General features: G+C 34.8%; 1 protein-coding gene across 4 annotated transcripts in view; it reads left to right on the top strand.

The window, feature by feature from the left end:
• The window catches only part of Ythdc1 (YTH N6-methyladenosine RNA binding protein C1), a 31580-nt gene extending 17031 nt beyond the window's left edge, over positions 1–14549 (top strand). Inside the window, exons 6-17 of one of the 4 annotated variants that reach the window (XM_085691698.2) lie at positions 100–153; positions 712–806; positions 1975–2083; positions 2171–2288; positions 5551–5635; positions 6673–6839; positions 9258–9340; positions 10372–10408; positions 10505–10544; positions 10637–10699; positions 12006–12140; positions 13584–14549. In XM_085691698.2, the coding sequence (XP_085547824.2) occupies positions 100–153; positions 712–806; positions 1975–2083; positions 2171–2288; positions 5551–5635; positions 6673–6839; positions 9258–9340; positions 10372–10408; positions 10505–10544; positions 10637–10699; positions 12006–12140; positions 13584–13808 (1211 nt within the window). In that variant the 3' untranslated portion in view covers positions 13809–14549. Of the gene's footprint in view, positions 1–99; positions 154–711; positions 807–1974; positions 2084–2170; positions 2289–5550; positions 5636–6672; positions 6840–9257; positions 9341–10371; positions 10409–10480; positions 10545–10636; positions 10700–12005; positions 12141–13583 lie in introns of all 4 variants that reach the window. The other 3 variants (XM_085691697.2, XM_085691700.2, XM_085691699.2) reach the window with 3 other exon arrangements.
• The last annotated feature ends 8235 nt before the right edge of the window (positions 14550–22784 follow it).

Genomic DNA, 22784 nt, shown 5'->3' with positions numbered 1-22784 from the left:
ACTTTGTCTTTAATGAGAATTTTATGTGGCAAGACTGTAGAAATTTTGTCTTCATCTATTAAAGCTCAATCTGAACAAATGTACTTTGGCTAAATACAGGTTCAGAAAAGAAGCATGAGAAATTATCATCTTCCGTTCGTGCTGTCCGAAAAGGTATCATTTAAATTTGAAATTGTTTTCATTGCATGCTCCATAAAGTCATTATTTTACCTTATTGGTTCTCCATCAATAGTTGGTTTAATGTGGTCATGTTCCGATATATCATGTTAAGGGAGAAAGCATTATAAACTTAAACAGAAAATTCCGTGCTTTGTGTTTGCTTTTTCTTGCCTTTCACAATAATTTTAAACAGCTTGGGATACTTTAGTTTCTAGACATAATGATTGATATATTCAAACATTTGGACATATGTTTAACAACATAATAGTCTAACAATCTTTAGATGAATCTGATAATAGTTTAGAACTTGAAAATATTATCCTACTTAAGTGTGGGTCTGATATACCGGAACATCGCTGGGTAAGGCTGCCCTGCACAGTGCTGGTTCTCTCTCCTTTACTTTACTTTATTCTGTTGTACCTGAGCTTTCTAGGCTGATTGGGTGACTGGAGTTTTTACAGTTTAGCTGGGTTTGGAGGGCTAGTTTAGTATAGTTGTATAAAGTCCGTGGTTAATGAAACTGGATTTCTGTTTTTTGTTTGTTTTTTTCAGATCAAACCAGTAAACTCAAATATGTCCTTCAGGATGCAAGATTTTTCCTCATAAAGAGTAACAACCATGAGAATGTGTCTCTTGCCAAAGCCAAGGTATTAGCATTAACCCTATTGAAACAGTCTCAATTCTAAAATGTTGACGTGCAACAATCAATGAAAACTACCTCCAGTAGCATAAGATGCTTTGAATTTCCCAATTGCCACTCTAGATCTGCTTTCTGGCGAATATGGACACCTGGTAGTGGTATGAATTGACATTTTTTTCACCCTAGAAACCATAGTGCTGTGTTGAAGAGTGTGTCATTTATACTGTAATAGATGTGTTTCTGTTAATATTTCTTCTTATATCCAGCCGTTAATATATTTATATCATCTGGATTTAGAAAAAAGGGGGAACCCGTAGCTTTAAAGGTCCACTCGAGATTTTACCAAAAAGATTATCAATTGCTAGAGGATACTGAAGAAATCCAGTACATTTATGCTTTACACCATTTACTATATTTTCAAATTCTTAAATTGAGTGACATTTTCAATTGATTATTAGAACGTTCACATTTCTAAGCATGTTTCAGTCAGTGTTAATAGTGTTTCTGACTTGGATCTACAAAGAGAATGACCCTACTTGTTTTAAGCTGAAGTAATGACGGATTAAAACATGAATAAAAAGACCACAGATTGCTAAAGAAAAATTGAGCTTCTTTGTCTTCACCTTACTTTTTTTCTTTTTTAAAATAAAAATTGGTTAAAACTGCTTCAGGAGTTTAAGCAACTATGTTTCAGCTCTCGTTAAAAATTGACCTTTTCAACCTAAATTCTAAACTTAGGAAAAACTAGAATTTTGGCATTTTTGTTTTTTTCTAATTTTTGGTTTTACTGCTGATAGACCATTTTAAATTTATGTGATTAGTTAGTTGCACTGTTGAGGAAGACAGAAGTTGCCATTAAGTTTTTAGTAATATACCTATCAGAATAAATTTCTTTGATTTTAGGATAACTATAGTCATTGATATTACAGAATTCCAGTTTGTAAGATTTTCCTGACAGTTCCCTTTAAGGTTTTGTAAAGTTGTTAATTTTATATTTTTATATTATTTATATATATAGTATGTATGTATCAAATAAGTAGTTTCCAATTACTTTTACATCAAATAAATAAGACTTTTTGTTAGAGCTTTCTTAAATTTCAAACACAACATAGTAGCTTGATAGTTAATGAACTTGCATTTAATTTCAGTGTGTGACCTTTTCATTATTTTTATAGGGTGTGTGGTCCACATTGCCTGTAAATGAGAAGAAATTGAATCTTGCATTCAGATCTGCAAGGAGTGTTATCTTAATATTTTCTGTCAGAGAAAGTGGAAAATTTCAAGGTAAGAATTAAAGTTATTTATTTTTTACATACAATAATAGTAGTTATATCAATGCTTAAATTTTATTGTGGTTCTGTGGTTCATTAGGTTTTGCCAGACTGTCTTCAGAATCACATCATGGTGGATCTCCTATACATTGGGTGCTTCCAGCAGGAATGAGTGCTAAAATGCTTGGAGGCGTCTTTAAAATTGATTGGATTTGCAGGTAAATTGCACACACTAGAATAGAGGAACTTGGCATGTTTTGAATGGGCAACTGATTGAGAATAATGTTAAAATGCTATAATAGTTTGATTAAGGGAGAATTCCGTGGCATGTTCATATTTAGTACATACAACATTAAATATCTGAAATGAACGAGATGACATTCTGGTCTTTACAAGTTGACTTTTAGAATTGAAAGGCATTAGAAGTGTTACAAATAAGGAAACTACGCGTGGTGACAAACAGGTATAACATCAACACATGAGAGTGAGCAGAGGCAGGATCACTGAGTTAAAAGCCAGACTCAAGAAACAAAACGGGGAGGGAAATAAATACCCCAAGAAATTGTATGAGAACCAGATAGATAGTGATATGAAAAGAAGAGCCAAAAGGATAAGAATAGTAATATGGCCCAGCCAGGAAATGCTTCATGAAGCTAGTTGGAAATATTGTATTAGGTTGCCTTTGACTACAAAGCCCCAAAATTATGCCAGTCAAATTCTTTTAAGATTTTAGTTTTTGTTCCAAAGATTTTTTTCTTTTTTGTTTGGCTTTTGTTATTTTGAGATTAAGGTCATAGTTTTTTTTTTTTTATGTACCCCTAGCTATCCTGGAACCTACTCCAAACCAGGCTATCCTTGTACTCACAGATCCTTCTGCCTCTGCATTACAAGTGCTGGGATTAAAGTGTGCACCACTACACCTGACGCTTATTCCTTTTATGTGTATAAGTGTGCCTGTTTTCATGTGAGTGTAGGCGCTCACGGAGTCTAGAAGAGCATCAGTTCCCCTAAAGCTGGAGTTACAGGTAGCTGTGAACCCACAACTATGGGTGTTGGGAACTTGAACGCCAGTGTCTCTTTACAGCCCACAAATCACTTTATGATCACTTACTATAAAACTGAAAGGCATTCAAATTTTGTTAAATAAATATAAAATTGATTGAGTGAAGTATGTTTTTTTCTTATATACAACATTTTGCAAAAATAAATGTACGTGCAATAACATGTAGAAAATATATTTTAAAATATATAATACAATGCATTGGAATGAGAGTATTGCTGGTGCTGGTGACTCTTTCTCCTCCTTTCCTGGTTTACATGTATGTAGTTTTTTTTAAAAAATAATAGTTTGCTAAAGTTATAATACCAACTTTTAAATTTTAGTGAGATGGCTCTGCAGGTAAAGGTACATGGTATGAAGTCTGAGGGCCTAGTTTGAAAGGAGAGAGAGAATTGACCTTATGCATACATACACACACACTATTATGAAAATTTGTTGATAGATTGTTTTTTTTAGTTGATACAGGTAAAAACTTTTTTTTGTCAGTGCATAATTTTAAAGACCAAAGGAAATATTATAATGGGAAAGTTTGTCATTGTGATATTTTTTGAGAACAAAACACAAAATTAAATTATATTTTATAGTATATTTTGTTAGATTGTTACTTGTATTGATTTTTATGTTCTCAGATTGGTAAATTCCTTAATTTTAAAAGATGTAAATTGTTTTGATAGCAACAGTTTTTTTTTTTTTTACATTGACTCTATTTTACTATCTTGCTAAACTGTGTTTAGCATGGGAATTCACAAGGATACTCCGAAATAAATAATCGTGCTTACTTAGATTTGATATAAAGTTTAAGGCAAAAAGGTTTTTACTTAAATTATTAGGTGTACCTAGGTACAATTTCTTAGGGTGAAACTCTTTTTTAATACTCAAGTTTTATTAAAAGTGTTATTTCATGAAAGTTCTGGAGGACGCAGTGTTTTGTGGATACTTGGTAAATTGATACTTCAGGTAAGTCACTTGAAGACTGAGTTTTGCTTTTCTCTACAAAATGGAATTTATATTACATTGTCAGAGTTTAAATTACTAAATATTCTAGAGTCCTGAAACCCATTCTGAGTTTGAACTCCTAATAATTCAGGTAGTTTGTAGTCATGTTAAAGTTGGAATAAGAGTGAATGCTTGTATACAAGGAAGAAAGGAAGTGTGTTTAAGTGACTATGTTGCCACCTGGAATGAGCTCAGAATACCATCTACCTGGAATTAAACTTACTATCAGTAGCCACACCACTATTATATCACATAAAAGGTCTCACTGTTTTACATTCTTTTGTTAAATTTGTCTCCTACAAAGTCTTGGTTTCTGCAATAATATATTACCAGTCATATCTGCACAATTTTTCACAGCTTATCTGTTCAAAAAGTGACTAGATAGATGCCTATTCTCTAACTGTGAGCAGGTAGTGTGGTACATGTATCATGAGTGTTGTTATTTCTCACATACACTAAATTTTGTTTTCTTTATTGTATCACAGTTGCCTGTCACATCCTGGCTGAGATTAACTAGTATTATCCAGCAGTGTAGTTTCTTCAGTCTAATTATGACTGATGGTAACAAAAAGTCATAGCCCTAAATGATGTATCTGGTTTGGCAGAGTCCTTTATTTTAGATATTGTGCTATTATACTCCCAGTAATAAAAATAATAGTCTGTAGCTGTTAAGTTTTCAGGTCTGTGATTTTTTTTAAACTTTTATTTTTTATGCGTTGATACCAAATCTCCTGGAACTCAAGTTAAAGACAGTCGTGAGCTGCCATGTAGGTGCTAGGAGTTGAACCAGTGCTCCTAACTGCTAAGCCATCTCTCTATGCCTTTTCCATCCCCCTACCCACTTAAATGTTTTAAACTGGTAACTTGTAAGAAAAATTAAAAAAAAAATGTATTGAACTAAGTCAGGTATTAATGGAGCCATCTACATCCGAAAGAAAGGTTGGGGTTATAGTAAGTAGTGTGTTACTTAGCCTACCAACTGTGGGTGTCTTTTGAATAATTTGGTTTGTGTTGTAGGTTCAGTAATTTGATAGTACACATTATAGACAGGTGGTCGAGTGCTTTCCAGTTTTATTTTTCCTTTGTAGCTGATTCATGCTTGTTGCATTTTTATAAATGACCCATGCTCTTCATTGTGCCTTGTTGATAAGCTGTGTTTATTAGGTTAAACATAGTAAACGTATTTTCAATTTTGGATTTCACAAAGGATGTGATTCTTCTTGAGGATCATCCGTATTAGGTTTTTTAGAGAAAGAGCTAAGTTTTGAAGGGGCTCTCTGTAGAGAATTATATATACTGCCAATGTAAATGATTCTTTAAATTTTTGATACATTCAATTCACAGTTAATTATTGACTACCACCGTAGTACAGCATCTTCAAAATATTCTTCAAAAGAATATAATTTATACTGTTTTGTATTTAGGCGTGAATTGCCCTTCACGAAATCAGCTCATCTCACCAACCCTTGGAATGAACATAAGCCAGTCAAGATTGGGCGTGATGGACAGGTTTGTTTAACTTTTAAGCTACATTATTCAGCCATTTGTAGTCCTTTATTGAAGGACACTCTAAAACTTCCTGTGAATTGTGAAAAACAAGGTATTGTGATTCTGATTGATTAGTAAGATGATCTGTTAATGTTGGAACTCATGTAAATGGTACTTTCACTGATAAAACTGAAGGGAGAGGATGAGAGAAGTGACCCAGTTTTTGTAGTTTTCATTATAAGTTTCTTAAATGTGGAATGCTTCATGAGTCTGCATCATCCTTTTGGAAGGTGCATATTACTCTTGTCTCTATCATTCTGATTTTAGTATATGTGCTGAATTTTTTTCTGAATAGAAAATGACCACTGAAGAGACAGATATGTACACATATGCACACGTGTCTTCAAATTAAACATGTGTTGTAATGATTTAAAGTAAGCCCAAACCTTTTATGCTTAGAGTTCCCTTAATCATATTTTTCCTATTGCTTGTGAGTAAAGTGTTGATAATTAAAAGTAATAATTTTGTACAAGCTTGTAGGTTAATCTGCCTCCCTGGGTATTTCTCAGATATATTCTTTGTTTTAAGATGAATGATTTATATTTTTGTGTTTTTCACAAATATTTCTTTGGATAGAATGAAATAGAGAGCAGTAAGAATTTTAAGCAGCTGTACTTGTGGGTGAGATTGTACTCTTGTAATTTCTATTTTTCAAATACATTATAAGCACTTTAGAACTGATTTTTTGTTTTTGTTTTTCTTTTTGAGACTGGGTTTTTCGGTAGCTTTATAGTCTGTCCTTGAACTAGCTCTTATAGACCAGGCTGCCCTCGAACTCACAGAGTGATGGGATTAAAGGCATGTGCCACCACTACACGGCTTTGGAAGCGTTTTTATATAAATAAATATAAATAAACCTTTAAGCTTATTAGGATCTTGTGTTTAGTTCCTTGAGAAAAAAAAGTCTTTGAAGTCAGTGTTCAGTTTTGTACATGAGGATACCATATGTCTTTTGAGAGGTTCTATTGTGCTGTTAATCGTTACTTTTAACGTTCCAGGAAATTGAACTTGAATGTGGAACCCAGCTTTGTCTTCTGTTTCCCCCTGATGAAAGTATTGACTTGTATCAGCTCATTCATAAAATGCGTCACAAGAGAAGAATGCACTCTCAGCCTCGATCAAGAGGACGTCCATCCCGTCGAGAACCAGTCCGGGATGTGGGAAGGTTAGAAACGTTCTTTGGACTGATAATAGGCACATGTATCGGGATAACATGATGGAGGAATGTGATTCGTCAAAAGTTTGTTCTGCGGTAAAGAAGAAAGAGAAAATCCTCAAATCAAGCTGCATGGACTAGTTTGTGGCTTCATTGAGGATTTCACATGGTCACCTTGGTCTCAGTCATTTTTTTCAAGCGGAAAATGGGGATCTTTCCTAATGCAGAAAAAATAATTTACTAACAAGTGATGACCACTTTAGACTAGCTAGTACTCTGATAAAACAGTGTACAAGTGAAATGAGGTAGGCATTTTGTTGCTAAGAACAGGTTAGAAAGGAGGAAGAGGAGGAAGTCTTTATTTGCAAAAATTGTTTATATTTTATAAAAAGCCTTTTCTTTCAGGTGTGTCTCTGGATAAGCCTTATCACAATATGGGACTTTTATAAAGGATCACTAATATTTTTTGAGAAGATGACGCCTCACTTAGAGGATAAAATGTTTTAAGTTATTTCATACTCAAGAGGAGCATTATTGGGACTGTTTTCAATTTTGTCACCGTGATGTGTTAACCCCATTGCCACATATTCTGTAACATGTGCCCAGTGAATTCACACATCCTGCTGAGCTTCTGAAAACAATAGGTTCTTTCCAAAGGGGATCAAGTGGCCCTGGGAGACCCGGCAACAAACCAAAACGAAGGGCTGTTGCTGTGTCTATTTACAACTTTTCCAGATGCTGGCAGTACCTGTGGACTTAAAGTGTTTTTTAGAGGATCGCCATGGTTATTGATCACTACCTTATGAACTAAACAGCATTTTCCAGGAAAAGGGGGTTTAACTTGTTACAGAATTGGAGAGAAGTCTTTGAAAAGAACTGATTTAAGCCCTTCTACCCAACACCTTCCCCTGTATAGATTTGCATACAGCTAAATCTAAAATATTCTGCTAAAGACTATTGGATGTGTGGTTGATGGGATGAAACCTTTGGTTAAGTTTCCTTTGGTGGAAACTACCTGTGGTAGGTAAAGATAATCCAACAAGAGTCCCATTTCTTTGAGCTTAAAAAGGACTTTGTCGAGTAGGTAGGAGGAAACCTGGCAGAGCCCCTTACTTTTGGCCTAAAAGGACTGATCACCAAGATGTCTTTTGAAGTTTTAAGCTAAGAGGTTTCCAGTGCAATACAGTATATACAAGTGAAGTTTTTCCTCAGTTTTGCAATGGACTGCAAACTATACTTAAACACCACTACACCTTCTCTCAAGCCTGCCAGGGCCTCCATTTATGTATGTGGCTTACAACTTAAAGTCAGTAGTTGGACTACTATATGAACTGTTACTATCATGTTTTATACCGGTCGTAAATGCACTCCCCAAACTACAAGAAAGCGGTATGTTTGTTTTATAAACCAGCTTTTAATTTTCTTAGTACTATTTATTGTAGATGCAACTGTTTTTATTCTGTTGGGGGTGGTACTTGGATTTGTTGGATTTAACTTTGCAGTTTGAGCGACTTGTTGAAAAATTTAATGAAAACATTCAGTATTTAGAAAAATAGCTAAAAGAAACTTGATGCTGAGATATTTTATACTATATCTGAAACTAATAGCAAAAGGATATGTTATGTTTTGGAGCTTTTGTTTTTATTTTTGTTTAGCTTTTATTAAATGCTAAATTATTAAATGTTTTTATGATGTATTGTATAGCCATCAAGGTTTATAAAAGACAGTGAAGAACAGCCCCTTCTAAAGTTAAACTTTGACCTAGTTTTATGAACTTTGTTAAAACTTTACATGACAGTCCATGAGAGCCAGTTTATTATAAGGCATTGTCTGGAAAAAAAATACTTTAATTACTAATGTTATTAAAGAAAGTAAATGTTGCTGAAATAAGTTTTTCAAATAACTAACATTTTCAAAGCTTTTCTGTTACATAGCTTTATTATATTTAAAACTTTCTGTATAATCATGAAAAGTGTAGTTTTGTGTAAAGCAGGGGCATCATTTAAGGCATTCTTCATTTTGTTTAGATTGGAGCTATATAAATTTTAGAATAAGTTATTGCATAATTGCTGGTATGATTTTCCTCTTGTTTTCACCTGAATGGTGATATTTGGGAAACTGTTTGATTTGTTAAAGAATTGCTTCAATGTTTAGTCTACTAAAATGTGGTTTACAGGCTTGAATTAGGAAATTTTTGGGGTTGTCTCATAGTGTGAAATTACAGAGATATCTACTCCAGTGTATAAGGTTTCCTTTTGAGGAATTAAGAACTTTAAGGTAAATTGTTCTCCAAAAATTAATGGAGATTTTTTTTTTTTTAAGTAGGCCCTGGGCTATTCTTTGTACTCATCTCTGTAAAACTCTTGCTTTGCTGTTTGTTTTCCCAGCTGTTTTTGGTTTAATTTCTAATGTGTCTAATTTGTGTAGGCGTCGACCAGAAGATTATGATATTCATAACAGCAGAAAGAAACCAAGGATTGACTATCCCCCTGAGTTTCACCAGAGACCAGGTTAATATTTTATAATCCTGAAGATTATTTGACTTAAAATTATTAAAACAACAAAAAACTTCCAATAGGTTTAAAAATAAAGAATATTTAGGGCATGACTACTTTAAACCGGAAGAAATCATTGCTAGTTCTAATTAGTAAATCTTCCCCTACCATGCTTAGATTGTTCTATTACAGCGAATCATAATTTATTAGTTACCTGAAATTGCTGACTTTGCCAAAATGGAAATTGATGTGTACATATGTAAGATGAAGAAAAAAGTGACTTATTTTGTTGTGCTTTCTGTTCCCTATGATGTGCAGTTTTTCCTATAGTATGCAGCATTAATTGGAAGTCAAACAGAAATTACACTTTTAAAAAAAAAATAAAGAACCTGGTACTATTTTTGAGAGTGATGGGAAACACTTGGCTTGTCATCCAAGTGTCTATTTTCAGTTAGTTAACTGTTCACTGGGATAAATGAAGGGTTATGTTTCAGTTTCTGTCACTGACACATCTGTAAAACTCTAATTTTGGTTAGTATTATCCATGAGTATTTTGTAACAAATGGCTTTATAGTAGCATCCTTTTTCCCTAAAGAAGGTAATTGTGTTCTATTAAAACACTTTCCCCAGTAATAGGGCCAGTCATATATTTTTATATATTTGTCGCATCCTTCCTAATGGAAGCAGAGGATAGAGTAGATTTTGTTTTGTTACATGGTTCTTGGAGTATACATGTTCATTTTTGCAGCTTTTGCAATTTTGTGTCCTCTTTTGAGTCTTCATGCTTTAACTCATAGTCATAAGTTCTCAAGGTGAAAGGTAAACATTCTTTAAAAAGATTCTGCTGCAGTGTCCTCAAACCAGTTCAGACTGTACTCAAGGTAGTCCTCTGCCCTTAGCCCACATGATACATGAGAAAACCTCTAGTAGTTGAATGAACAACATCCTTTGAAGTATATTTTTTTTCATGGGAAGAATTGAAACAAGGGTAAGGAAGGTTTAATTATAATGCTGTAGTAAAAACATGAAATTTGATGTTTGAACAGGGTATTTAAAGGATCCCCGATACCAGGAAGTTGACAGGTAAGTTGGGTTCACTCTTGCTTAGCTTTGAATTACATTCTTGGAACTAGTTTATGAATTACCTGAATTTAGTTTCACTAATCTTATTCCCAACAGACGATTTTCAGGAGTTCGCCGAGATGTGTTTTTAAATGGGGTAAGCATTAAATTTTACATATTTGAAGCTAGGGTCTGATTTGTATTTCCTCTATCTTAATTTATTATTAACATTATCATCTTTTATTTTAGTCCTACAATGATTATGTAAGGGAATTTCATAACATGGGACCACCACCGCCGTGGCAAGGAATGGTTTGTATTACTCTGTTTTCTTCATAACTCTATTTTGTAATTCCCTTTATTTTAACTTAATTTTGCAGTGTTTAATTTCAAATGTAATAGGTGTTACATTCTAAGTTGTTAAGGTGTAAGTTAAAAGACTTAACATACAATACAAGTTTTTGGTGATAAATAATGTCTTAAAATGAAAGACAAGATTGTTTATCCTAAAGTATGGGCTTAATAATAGGAACTTACTATAGATATGTGTAAAACATGGTAATGGTTAGTATAAGCTCTTAACTGGGTGATGAAATTTATTCTCTCATCTTTCTAACATTCTGATCAAGTTCCATAATAATATCTGTTTACTTTATTAATAAAATTTACTAGCCATTCATTTTTTGGCTCATTGGATAGACTAGTAGTTTGTGCACAGATGTCTGTTTGCTTTGCCATATGTGTTGATAAGTGAAATGAACAGTTAGATCCATCTCTTAAGGTTTAACCTTCAGTCAAATAGTGTCAATTTAGGATTGTGCAGAAAATAAATTCACTAAATTCATGTGAAGTTTCTAATTGTGCCCAATGGGATAACAAGTCAGTTTAGCTCCATTTAAAATAAGACTGTATTAAATTTTGAGTTTTAATTTTCTGTCTTCAGGAAAAATTGATATTTTTCTTAAAGTATATTCTAACATGTTAAGAATGCCTGGAAATAGTTTCCAAGAAGTAAAACTTTGTATCTGAAGTACCTCTGTGTTACTTCCGTATTTTATTTTTAAATGCTGTTATGTGACCTTACATGTCTTTGGTTTCACTTGAGGTAGTTTTACACTTTCTTATACATACAGGTTAACTGGAAATTCTTTGAGTCTGAAGTATCAAGATGAATTTGACACTAAAATCTATCATGTGCCCTTTATTAATTTTATAAAAGCACCTTAAATTATATTACTGATGTTTATTTGGGCTTGTAAATTCCATTCACAGACATATGTGTCCTAGGGATTAAACTCGGACCATCATGCCTGGCAGCAGGTGTCTTTACTCCTTTACCCGCTGAGTCATCATAGCCCCTATATTGGCATTTTTAAAAAAATTTTAAAAAAATTTTTTTAAAAGTTTTTTATTGGCATTTTTAAAAGCTCTTGAACTTTATTTATTTATTTTAACAAATAGAAAGGCTGTTTTGGAAGAACCTTAATATTTTTCAATGTATTTGAATAATGGTGAAATTTATTGTTTGGCATTGGTGTGAATTGGGAATCGGAGTTTGAATGGGTTTATCTACAAGGGTATTTGGTAGATTTTTATGTAGATGATCTTTTCTTTTTAGCCTCCTTACCCAGGAATGGAACAGCCTCCACATCATCCTTACTACCAACATCATGCTCCACCTCCTCAAGCCCATCCCCCTTACTCAGGACACCATCCTGTACCACATGAAGCAAGATACAGAGATAAACGAGTAGTAAGTACACAAAAAGACAGAGGTGTGAGGAAACTACTTAGAATTTCTGTAGATAATTTACATATGGGCATATGCTAGATTTCCATGATAACCTTTTATTTCTTAGTACAGAATATTAATATAAATTTGCAACTTGTTTTCACTAAAACAGTTAGTTGATCATGTCCTTATATAATATTTAGATAGGCTTGTATTTCCTATTTCATGAGTTGAAACACTGTGTCTAAGCATTGTAGAAATGTAATTAGGATATTCTTCCTAAACTAGGATCTTAATTATTGACTATATAATTCAAAACTGCTGGTATAAATTTTTCTAAATTTACTTGTAAGATGATAAATTACAAGGTAGTTTCTAAATCATATTTTTTTACCCAGTTTTATTTAAAAGTAACTGGGTGACACAGAAATTCTAAGTAGTTCTCTTGTAGTAGGGCTGTTTATTGAAACCAATTTTGTGTGTGTGTGTGTGTATACTTAATGAAAATTGTTTTCTGGTACTTGATTGGAAGGGTATTTCCATACACGTGTAAGTTTGGTGACTGAATGGTAGTTTAATGTTAACAATAAAGAATATATATTATAGAACTTTGGTCAGAACAGTAAATTCATATCCTATTTTTGCGAGTTTTTAATGGATTATTCTTTAATTCCAAAAAGGAGTCCATTAAATTAAATCTTTTAACATTCTATAAATATTGCTAGGCTACTGACAGGCCTTATTTTTCTGTCATAATACATGGACTACATATGGTAAAACCTAAGTTTATTGTGAAATCTTGTGTGCATGCTGATAGTGAACTTTATGAAAAGGAAAGCAGTAATAATAGTCTATGACTAGAAAGGCAATCCAAGATTTTTGAAGTTAACTAGCCCTTGCAAATAAGTTCTATTTTATGAACCTTCATTTAGTAATAATTAGATTAATTAAAACATAATCCATGTCTATAATACATTGACATTTTACTTATATATGCAAGGTATATAGGTATATATACTAAACCTTGCTTTCTATACATTGAAGCTGAATTTTGAAAATTTACCATAGTCTTCTGCCTGTGCTTTACAGCCTTTATCCTTTTCATCTTTCAAAATGCATTGTTAGCTTTATGTGGGATAGATTTCCAGTATTACTGAAATAAATTTTCTTATAGTTTAGAAGTAAATTTTGAGTTCATCAGATTCCCAAAAATTTATTTCATCAAATCCCTTAAATTACTATTTTTAGTAAATAAGTTGTAAGAACTTTATAGCCTAAGTCTTTTAAGTTGAATAGGAAGTTACAGCAAGATTTGTGGATTCCAGTTAGTGCTCTAAGTGTCAAAATTAAGTTCTTTGAAATCTTGGTCGCATTTTCTAATATCTTCTTTATCAGACAACTGTGAGGACTCTTAAATCTCATGCAAAGTTTTGCTTTGCTGATCAGTTTTCTCCTTTTTCCTAGCATGATTATGATATGAGGGTGGATGACTTCCTTCGCCGCACACAAGCTGTTGTCAGTGGTCGGAGAAGTAGACCCCGTGAAAGGGATCGGGAACGAGAGCGAGACCGCCCTAGAGATAACAGAAGAGACAGAGAGAGAGACAGAGGTCGTGATCGAGAAAGAGAGAGGGAACGAATATGTGATCGGGACAGAGACCGAGGGGAGAGAGGTCGTTATCGAAGATAATGCGCTTTTGGAAGCAGTGATTGAAGATAAACAAAAATATTGTATTTTTTTTGTGTGTTTACAAGTAGTAAATTTATTTTCAGCTGTCTACTTAAAGCTCATTGTGTAGAAGGATTTATTATCATCTTTATTCCAAGCATGCAGTAGAATAAGAACTGGAAAACTCAGTTCCACCAAAAATGCACATTTGACAGTTGACACTTTTATTGGGGCAGAATGGAACAGTCCAAGAATGTAGATATTGATTCATTCTCTATAAATGTTCTTTTTACAGTATATTCATCCTAGAGTTTTTGTTTGTTTTCTTTCTTTTTGATCTTGATCAATAACTGCCATAGTATTTTGCTTTGTGTTTCTACATGTAGCTGCACACAGTTCAGTATAAAAATAATGCTGCTATCAAGTATGCAAATATTGAAGTATGATGGTTTGACTGTATGGCAGTGTTGTAGCAACCTCTTGGTTTCTCCTCTTCCCTCTTTTTTTAAACCTGTAAAGTCACTTTTTTTTTAGTCTTCAATGATGAGAGCAATATTAAGAAGACATTGCTATCTAATTTTTAATCTTTTTAAATAAAAAGTTCCCATGTTCAGTAGCATGGTTGATGCTATTGTTTAGCCTTCCTTCTAAACTGTACATCGGCTTAGAATGTTCACAATTTTGCGTGTGTGGCAGCAGGAGATAACCCCCACATTCTACATTGCTACTGTTTTGTATGAAATAAATTGGTAAAGATTGACACTTATGTGCTGTATTTCTTGTCTGATCGCTATTTTTATAGTGCATAAGCATAACAATATATTCTCTAGTATATAAGATCGCATGGAATGGGTTATGTAGATTGTTAATTTAGTTTGTTACTTATACATCTGATATTTTTGGATTTGTATTTTAGGCTTTTTTTATCTGCTGTTGAATTGCTTTCTATAGTTTTCTGTTTCTTAGTCTTTAGTATTTTCACATTTTCATACATTGTTTATCGATCCTCCTTTGTAACAGTTCTTTAACATAGTAAAACCACATAAAAAAGTTTCTAAATTTTTTTTTGCATTTTAATTCTTGAATCTGATGTTTGGCTTGTATGAAATTAACTAAACATTGGAAATGAATTTTTACTGTTTTCTTTTTGGCAGTGTTGTACTTAAGAGTCTCTACAAATCAGCACATAGTTTTGTGTTTTGTCTCTACTCGTAGGCCTGCAGAGAACACAAAAGCTTCAGTATTTAAAAGTATAACTTTATCCCCTTTAAAATACCTTCCTGTGCAGTCACAATTCTATTTTACCAATGTCAGAGTACAGGCTGTGGATTCATTAAATACACACATAGATGATAGACTTGCAAGAATAGTTAACTCTTAGGAAACTCGGGTTGCATGCAGTTCTGGAATTGTGTGATGTTAATTCTTGTTACTTATTTTTAATTACTAATTCTTTGATAATTTTATGTTTACATTATACATTCTTTTCTTTCTCATCCCTCCACTTCCCTTTTGTCCAACTGCCCATCTTCCTCACAAGTCTCCATCTCACTTTCACATCTTTTTATTTTTATTTGGTGACCCCCCCCACTCAGGTATTGTATTCCATCAGTAAGTTACACATTGTACTAAGTCTACAGTAGTTGAACAGAATATGTAGGCAACATTAAAGTTAGTTCTTGATGTTAAAATGGGTTGTAAATCACATTGAATACTCCCTGTACATGGGCACTTTTGTGTTGCTCAATATTGACTGACTACATTCACATATAATTCTGATCTCTAGAATATGGTAGCAGATTCAGAAAGTAAAATTACCCATTTTATGTTCCCTCAGAAGTTACTTCATTGCTAGTTAAAAATAGAATTAAGACATCCCTAAGATCACAAGCAGATGTCCAGCTTGATCATTTTAAGCTTTAACTCTTCTTCAGGCTTCATTAGTCATGGCTTTCCTTAAAAGTCCATCTAAAAGATGCTTTATAATTTGGGCGTTAGCTTCTGGTGGCTCACATTTCTAATCCTAACACAAAGTAATCCTGAGGTAGTGGATTGCCAGCAGTTCCAAGACAGCCTGGGCTATGGACTGAGACCTTGTATAGACCCACTTCCACAAAACTTTGTGTGTTCTAAAAGTTGGTTTTATTTTTGAGACATGGTCTAACCAGGTAACCCCGACTGTCTTGGAACTCATCTGTAGACCAGGCTGGCTATAAGATCTGAGATCCACCTGCCTCTGACTCAAATTTAGGAATTAAAGGTGTGTGCCTGCCTGCCTGCCTGCCTTAAAAGCTTTTCCAGTGGACAAAAATTTGTTTTATCGTTTATCCATTGTACCATGGTTCAATCCTTTTAGTAATCATTGCCTTCTATTTTGCCATCTTTTGGGGGAGAACATATAACATGAATTTAAAAGCAGTCTCTGTTGCTCAAGTATACATTACATACACATTATTGTCACTGTTGTGCATAGTCTCTGTGAGTCTTGGTTCTTAAACTGTACATGTGAATCCATTATTACTCTTCTCACCTCAATCATGGAGGTCAGTTTCATTTGGATTTGACCAAGTGAGATTCTGGGGTATTTGTCTTTTACTTTAAATTGTATAGTCAGACAGGATACTTCATTTAGTAATAGTTCTCAAGAGGCATTTAATAGTTCAGGAATGTGAACTGAATTTAGTTAATTATTTCCTTGCCTTGGATGGAAGTACATATTGGCAAGCAGTTGGCTTATGAATTAGTGAAAATGCCTAATTTCTATTGACTGTAAGGGATTAGAAGAAACTGAAAATTCTGGTAGGAAATTAAATGATTTCTATGACATCATGTTAAAGTATATTTCATTACTGTGAAAGTAATTTTTTTATAAGTTGTGAAAGATTATCGGGACAACATTTTAAAAAAATTATTTCAGTCACACCGTTTAAATGTGTAACAATCATTCAAACTACCTTCATGTGTGTATTTGCTTGTTTTTCACATAAGGTTAAAACCCTTGTTGCTATTTCTAACTTCGCAGCAAATCTTATTTGCTGCTAAAATGTTCATTGAAAAACTGTGACTTGTACTGACGACACCTTTAAGAGATCCATTTAGAAAACCTTCGTATTTTGTCATGGCTACGAAGACAATTTGAAGGTGATGGTTTTAGAAGAGATTCTACCAATTTTTAAATAACACTTTTACTGCCTTCTTGTTATACAAACTCATTTATTTTTTTCCAAGCTTGTTTTCTTTGAAAAACCAGTCACCCCACTCTTCCTCAACTGTTATTCAGGAATATCTGCCCTGGCTTCTGGACTGGCCAATACAATGATCCCCTTCTCTTGGGAGCTTTTTGTCAGGGCTTGGTTGAGGATTAGACTGTAGTGTATAGTCATTAGGCAAATGAGGTGCTGGGGAAATCAGAATTGCTAGGAATAATTAACTTGCTCTGAGATTATAGTAGAAGACTGACTTTGCCCTTGGCAACCAATTATATGAATGTGAATCCTAAGAGATTGGTTTAAAGGCAATCCACAAAGAGAAAAAGCTAATGTTACGTGCAAAATGGAGCAGAGTAGAACTTTTTGTAAACATTGAGGAAGTTTTCTAATTCAGTGGGTACAAAGACTTTGTAAGTACAGACAGTGATACACAAAAACAAGTTACATTTGGGAAGAGGTCATTTAATGAATTAAACTGCAGAGCAGTATCAGCAAGCATCTGGATAGTGTGCTTTTCCATGAACCAGGGATACCACGGGCCAGAGTTGGCTCAATGTTAACTTGGAGGGTACTCTCCAGGGTTCTTTGTAAACAAAACAAAACAAAACAAAAACCAGGCAGAGGAAGAAGGCCTGAAACCCTAATGTCATAATAAATATATGCCTTGTGTTCTGTTTTTTTTTTTTTTTTTTTTAACTCACTCTAGAGATCCATTGACTCAGCATTCTGGATTTAAGGTGTGCACCACCACCCCCGGCTCACATCACGTTCTAGTGGTGTGTATGGATACACTGTAATACTGAACTGGCCTTCCAAGGAGGAAGGAAGGACTTAACACTGTATCTTTAGAACATTTCTGGTGCAATGTGGGAAAATACGATAGGTTAACACTAGTTTTTCTGGAGCGATATTAGAGCTCCAGTTAGGGAAAACAGAAAAACTAGTTGAGAATTTGAAAGAGGTAAAATACATCTTATCAGTGAATTTACATAAGTTACGTTCATGTATTACATGAATGAACTTGGTTAAGTACTTCCAGTGGGACATTAGGAGAGTGTATTCGTTCATTTCTTTCCTATTGATGTGATAAAACAGTATGTCCAAAATTGACTTGTGAAAGAGTTTACAGATAGAGGTCTGAGTTCGCAGTGGTGGATAGGCATGGTGGCAAACTGCAGGTATATAGATAGCACAGGTATATAGATAGCAATAGCAGGAAGCAGAATGAACCGGTAAGGTGAGGCTCTAAACTCTGGGAGCTGTACCTCAATGACATACCACCTTCCAAAATAGTACCTGAAATGCAACTAGGGACAAAAATGAAGTAGGAGGTTCTTCTGTTCATGTGTTGCTTTCATTGGTTAATAAACTGCTTTGGGCCTGGTAGGGCAGAACTTAGGCAGAGAAGACAGAACTGAATTCTGGGAGGAAGAAGGCAGAGTCAGAGAGATGCCATAGATCTGCTGCCAGAGCACTACCTCATGGTGGTACACAGATTGATAAAAATGAGTTAAACTAAGATGTAAGAGCCAATAAGAAGTTTGAACTAATGGCCAAGCAGTGTTTTAATTAATACACTGTGTGGTTATTTTGGGTGTAAGCTAGCCGGGCGACCAGGATAAACAAGTAGCCCTCTCCATGTAACAGAAAAATAATCAAATATCTGAGTCTATGGAGGACATTTATCTTTTAACAACTGCAGGGAGATAAATATAAAAGAATTTTCCTTCAAAGAGTATGACTTACATGGAGGCATGGACTCAAGGAGAAGGCAAGCATAGCCAGGTGGTGAAGAAGGGTTGATGGGGAAATGGGTGAGACTTAGAAAGTTGGTGACAGATGAATGACTTGCAAAGTGTCTCTGTTGAAAGTGTATATGTTCTATAAAAGCCAGGGGTGATGGTGAGTGCCTAAAACCTTAGCACATAGAGGCAGGGTTAGGAACTGAAGTCCAGCCTTGGCTACATGACATCTGTGAGGCCATCTTCGACTATGTGCAAATTTTATCATATTTTTAAAAAGCTCTGTTAGCCCAAGATTGTCTTTGCTGGAATTTTGTTATTTCTTTTCCATAAAGTGATAACCTGGTTGGTGGGGGCGGGGGTATAAGTACACATTGAAGCTATAAAGATAAAATTTCTTTGAACGACTACAAAAGCGAAACACAAAATGTAATAATCTTACTTTCCAATCTTATTTCCACAAGTAGATATTTAGTGACTTTTTCTACATTAATTAATGATGTGTTTGTGTGTGATTTGTGTTTGTATGCCTTAGTCCCTGTGTGGATCTCAGAAGACAACTTGTAAGAGTCTGTTCTCTTCTACCACATTGTGACTTCTGAGAAATCAAACGGGTAAAAGGCAGAAAGAGCCTTTACTCACTGAACTGTCTCACTGGCCCTAATTCAGTGATTTCTCCAGGCATTTGTCTGGAAGAATACTTCAATTCATTATTTGCAAATTATTTAAAATGGGGAGATTATGTTTTCATGAGCAATTGATACATGCTGGGGCTGGGAGAGGCCAGAAGAGAGGCATCAGTTGGTCTGCAGTTGGTCAGGAAATCCTGAGTCGTGCATCATGGAGATGATCGTGAGGTCGCATCTGAGTGCTGGGAAGTGAACCCAGGTTCCCTGCTGACATATCTACCCTCTAGAAGTTTATTAACCTTGTTTCTTCTTCTGATTCTATTTGATCATTTCATCTTTTTACTATATGAATGTACATATATGTTGTCAGTGTTTTCTGCTCTGTATAGGTTGTCTTTCTTATTTGTGAGGTAAAGTTTCATTACATGACCTTGGCTGGCCTCGACCTTTCTGAGTAGACCAAGTCCCATCTGCCTCTGCTTTTCCAGTACTGGGATTAAAAGCATGCACCACCATAGCCAAGTCTATTTTGCCCTTTTTTGTTTTTAATCTGTGTAAAATCTTACATTTTTGGTGCAGCTAAAATGGAGATTATTTGTAATTTTGACGTTGTACTATTTTCATCTCAAGATTATAAAAAGTGCTAATTTTTTTAGGACTTTACTTATTTTGAACATTTAAAGGTATAACTCACTCTGATGTTAGTTCTTGTGAGGCCCCATTGAATAATTGTCTCAGAATCATTTGTAATTGAACAGTCATGTGAGTGATTTTATATATATATATATACACACACACACACATATATATATTGGATTTTTTGGAGTGCTTTGCCTGTCATGTCTTTATGTGCATCATGTGCATGTAGTGTTCTCAGAGAGCAGAAGAGGGCGCCAAATCCCCAAGAATAGAGGTTACAGACTCTGAAGAAAACCCAGGTCCTCTGTAAGAACAAGTGCTCTTAGTTACTGAAACATCTCTCCAGCTCCAGATGAATGACTTTTAATACCTTTCCCTGTACCCGATCCTGTCTGTGGTGGTTTGAATGAGAGTTCTCCCATAAATCTCCATCAGAGTCAGTGACTGGGGAGGACTGGAAAGTATAGCCTTACTTGAGGAAGTATTTTACTGAGTTTCTACTTCCTGCTTATGGCTCAAGATGAGAACTTTAGCTGCTGCTCCAAAGCCTGCCTGTCTGCTCCCATGATCCCTTGCCATGGTGGTGATGGACTTCTTGTCCCTTTGGAGCCATAAGCCTGAAATAACTATTCTATATGTTGCATTGGTCACTGTGTTTTATCACAATAGAAGAGTAATCTATTTTGACAAAATTTTAGTGTGGAAATATATTTATCAAATATTAATTTAAGCAGTCCTGGGGAGAGTTGCCCAATGCACTTCCTATATACAACCAGGTCCACTTTGAGTCTGTTCTGTTTGTTGATCTATATTAATGCTGCAGAGTCTTTGTAACTGCTCCACAGGTCTGATCGTTTTCAGTTGTTTCTTGTTTATGTAAATATTCCATAGTTACAGTAAAATTTTGTGTCTCAAATATTTTCAAGACTTTTGAAGTTAATGCATTGAGCTCATTTAGTTATTTGGAGAGTGACCTGTACCAGACATATAAGGGTTTCAAACATGACCCAGAAAGGAGAATCAGGCACAGATAATAAATAATGGAAAGAGTCAAAAGCTGAGGTCAGGAGTGCTCCATGGGCTGATGACCCAAGCCAGTAAGTGTACCCATCAGATGAGGGAGCAGAAGACAAACCAGCAAAGAGCACAGACAACAGAATTAAAGGGAGTTCAGAACATCTTTAGTCCCCCTAGCAAGATACACTCTGGAATGGACATAAAGTATCTCAGTGTCTGGGATATTTGATCACATACAGGTTATATAGCAAGTGCCAGTTTCCAAAGTACACCCTGTCCCCAATCCTGGCCCCAGTCCTTGGCCAATTTTGCCTGACGTGACCCTGGCTTGGTGAGGGACAAAATGCCCACATCCCATTATCAACACCCCTGGGTCATCTCCAATTCAGTCTAGCTTATAACAAGAGAAAATAGCTTTTGATTTTTTTTTTTTTTTTACAAACACAGTAACCCTTTCACAAATAATAGTGTCTTAAAAAAAAATAAGTCCACAAAACCCTCACTGGGGTTTTAAAGATATGATAAACATCATGCAAGAGCCAGAGGACCAGGAAAGGTACCATGAGACTGTCTCCTAGAAATGACCGGGAAGCTTCACTCATGATACCTTAACAATATGGCTGTGAAAGCAAGACCTGATCAAATATAACACCAATAGACATATTAACAACACTGAAAGGCAGAAACCTCACAGAGGTTTGCCCATAGACAAAGACTGCAAATAAGGAATGTTGAGAGAGGGAAAAATAATTCTCTTAGTGATAAACCTCCAATTGGTTATCCAATGGCCTGAAATTACATATATTCAAATAACACTAAAAAGACTGATCAGAGTCTAAGTGTGTGTATGTATGCATGTGTAACTACAAGAAAAAAGAAGCCTTGACTTTCAGAGGTGGTGGTTGTGAGGGTAGATAAGAAAGGATGGAAGAAGAAATTGGGAGAGAAAGTAATATTTTAATTAAAAAAATCATCCAATCTTCTAATTTTATCTGAAAAATACAAACACAAATTATGCAATATGTTACAGCTTATACAAGGACTGAAATGGATTTTAAGTAATTTGTTCATATGAAAATACCCCTATGTTGTGTCTTGACAAATTTGTCTCTGCTGTTTGGGGTATGGGTGAGGAGGTTGGGATGCACAGGCTGCTGGTTTGGTCCCATTCTGTCTCAAGTAGTACTCTTTTCATAGACAAGGAGAGGATGCTTTCATATCTCTGTGAAGTAGCATTTGCAAAATGAATATATCTCACATTTGGTCTAGAATCATTATGTACGCTGATGAATGTTAGGCTGAGTAAATTGCTATCCTGCTGATGATTTCTGAATTCTAAAGTGGACGTCTATTGTTAGCTCAATTACTTGTTTTGTGAAGATGCGAAATGTGCTGTGTATGTCTAATCCACCATCTTCTGTCTGTTAACCTTGTAGAAAATAACATCAAGATTGGTAACTGTGGTGGTTTGAATAATGTCCCCTACAGGCTCCTATATTTGAATGCTTAATCACCAGGGTAGCATTATTTGAAAGGATTAACATGCTTGGTGGACTTGTTGGGGGTAGGTATTAGCTTATTGGAGGACATGTGTCACTGCAGGTGGGCTTTAAGGTTTCAAAGGCCTAGCCAGGCCCTGTGTCTCTACCTCTGAATCAGGTTATAGCTCTCAACTACTGTTCCAGCATCTGCCTGCATACTTCCATGATCCCCTCCATGATGATGGACTAACTCTCTGAAACTGTAAGCAAGCCCCCAGTT

The sequence above is a fragment of the Myodes glareolus genome, chromosome 8, assembly GCF_982192425.1.
Source record: "Myodes glareolus chromosome 8, mMyoGla1.1, whole genome shotgun sequence".
Classification (NCBI taxonomy): Eukaryota; Metazoa; Chordata; class Mammalia; order Rodentia; family Cricetidae; genus Myodes; species Myodes glareolus.
Note: the sequence above shows the minus strand (reverse complement) of the source record. Positions and strands in the feature narration are given on the sequence as shown.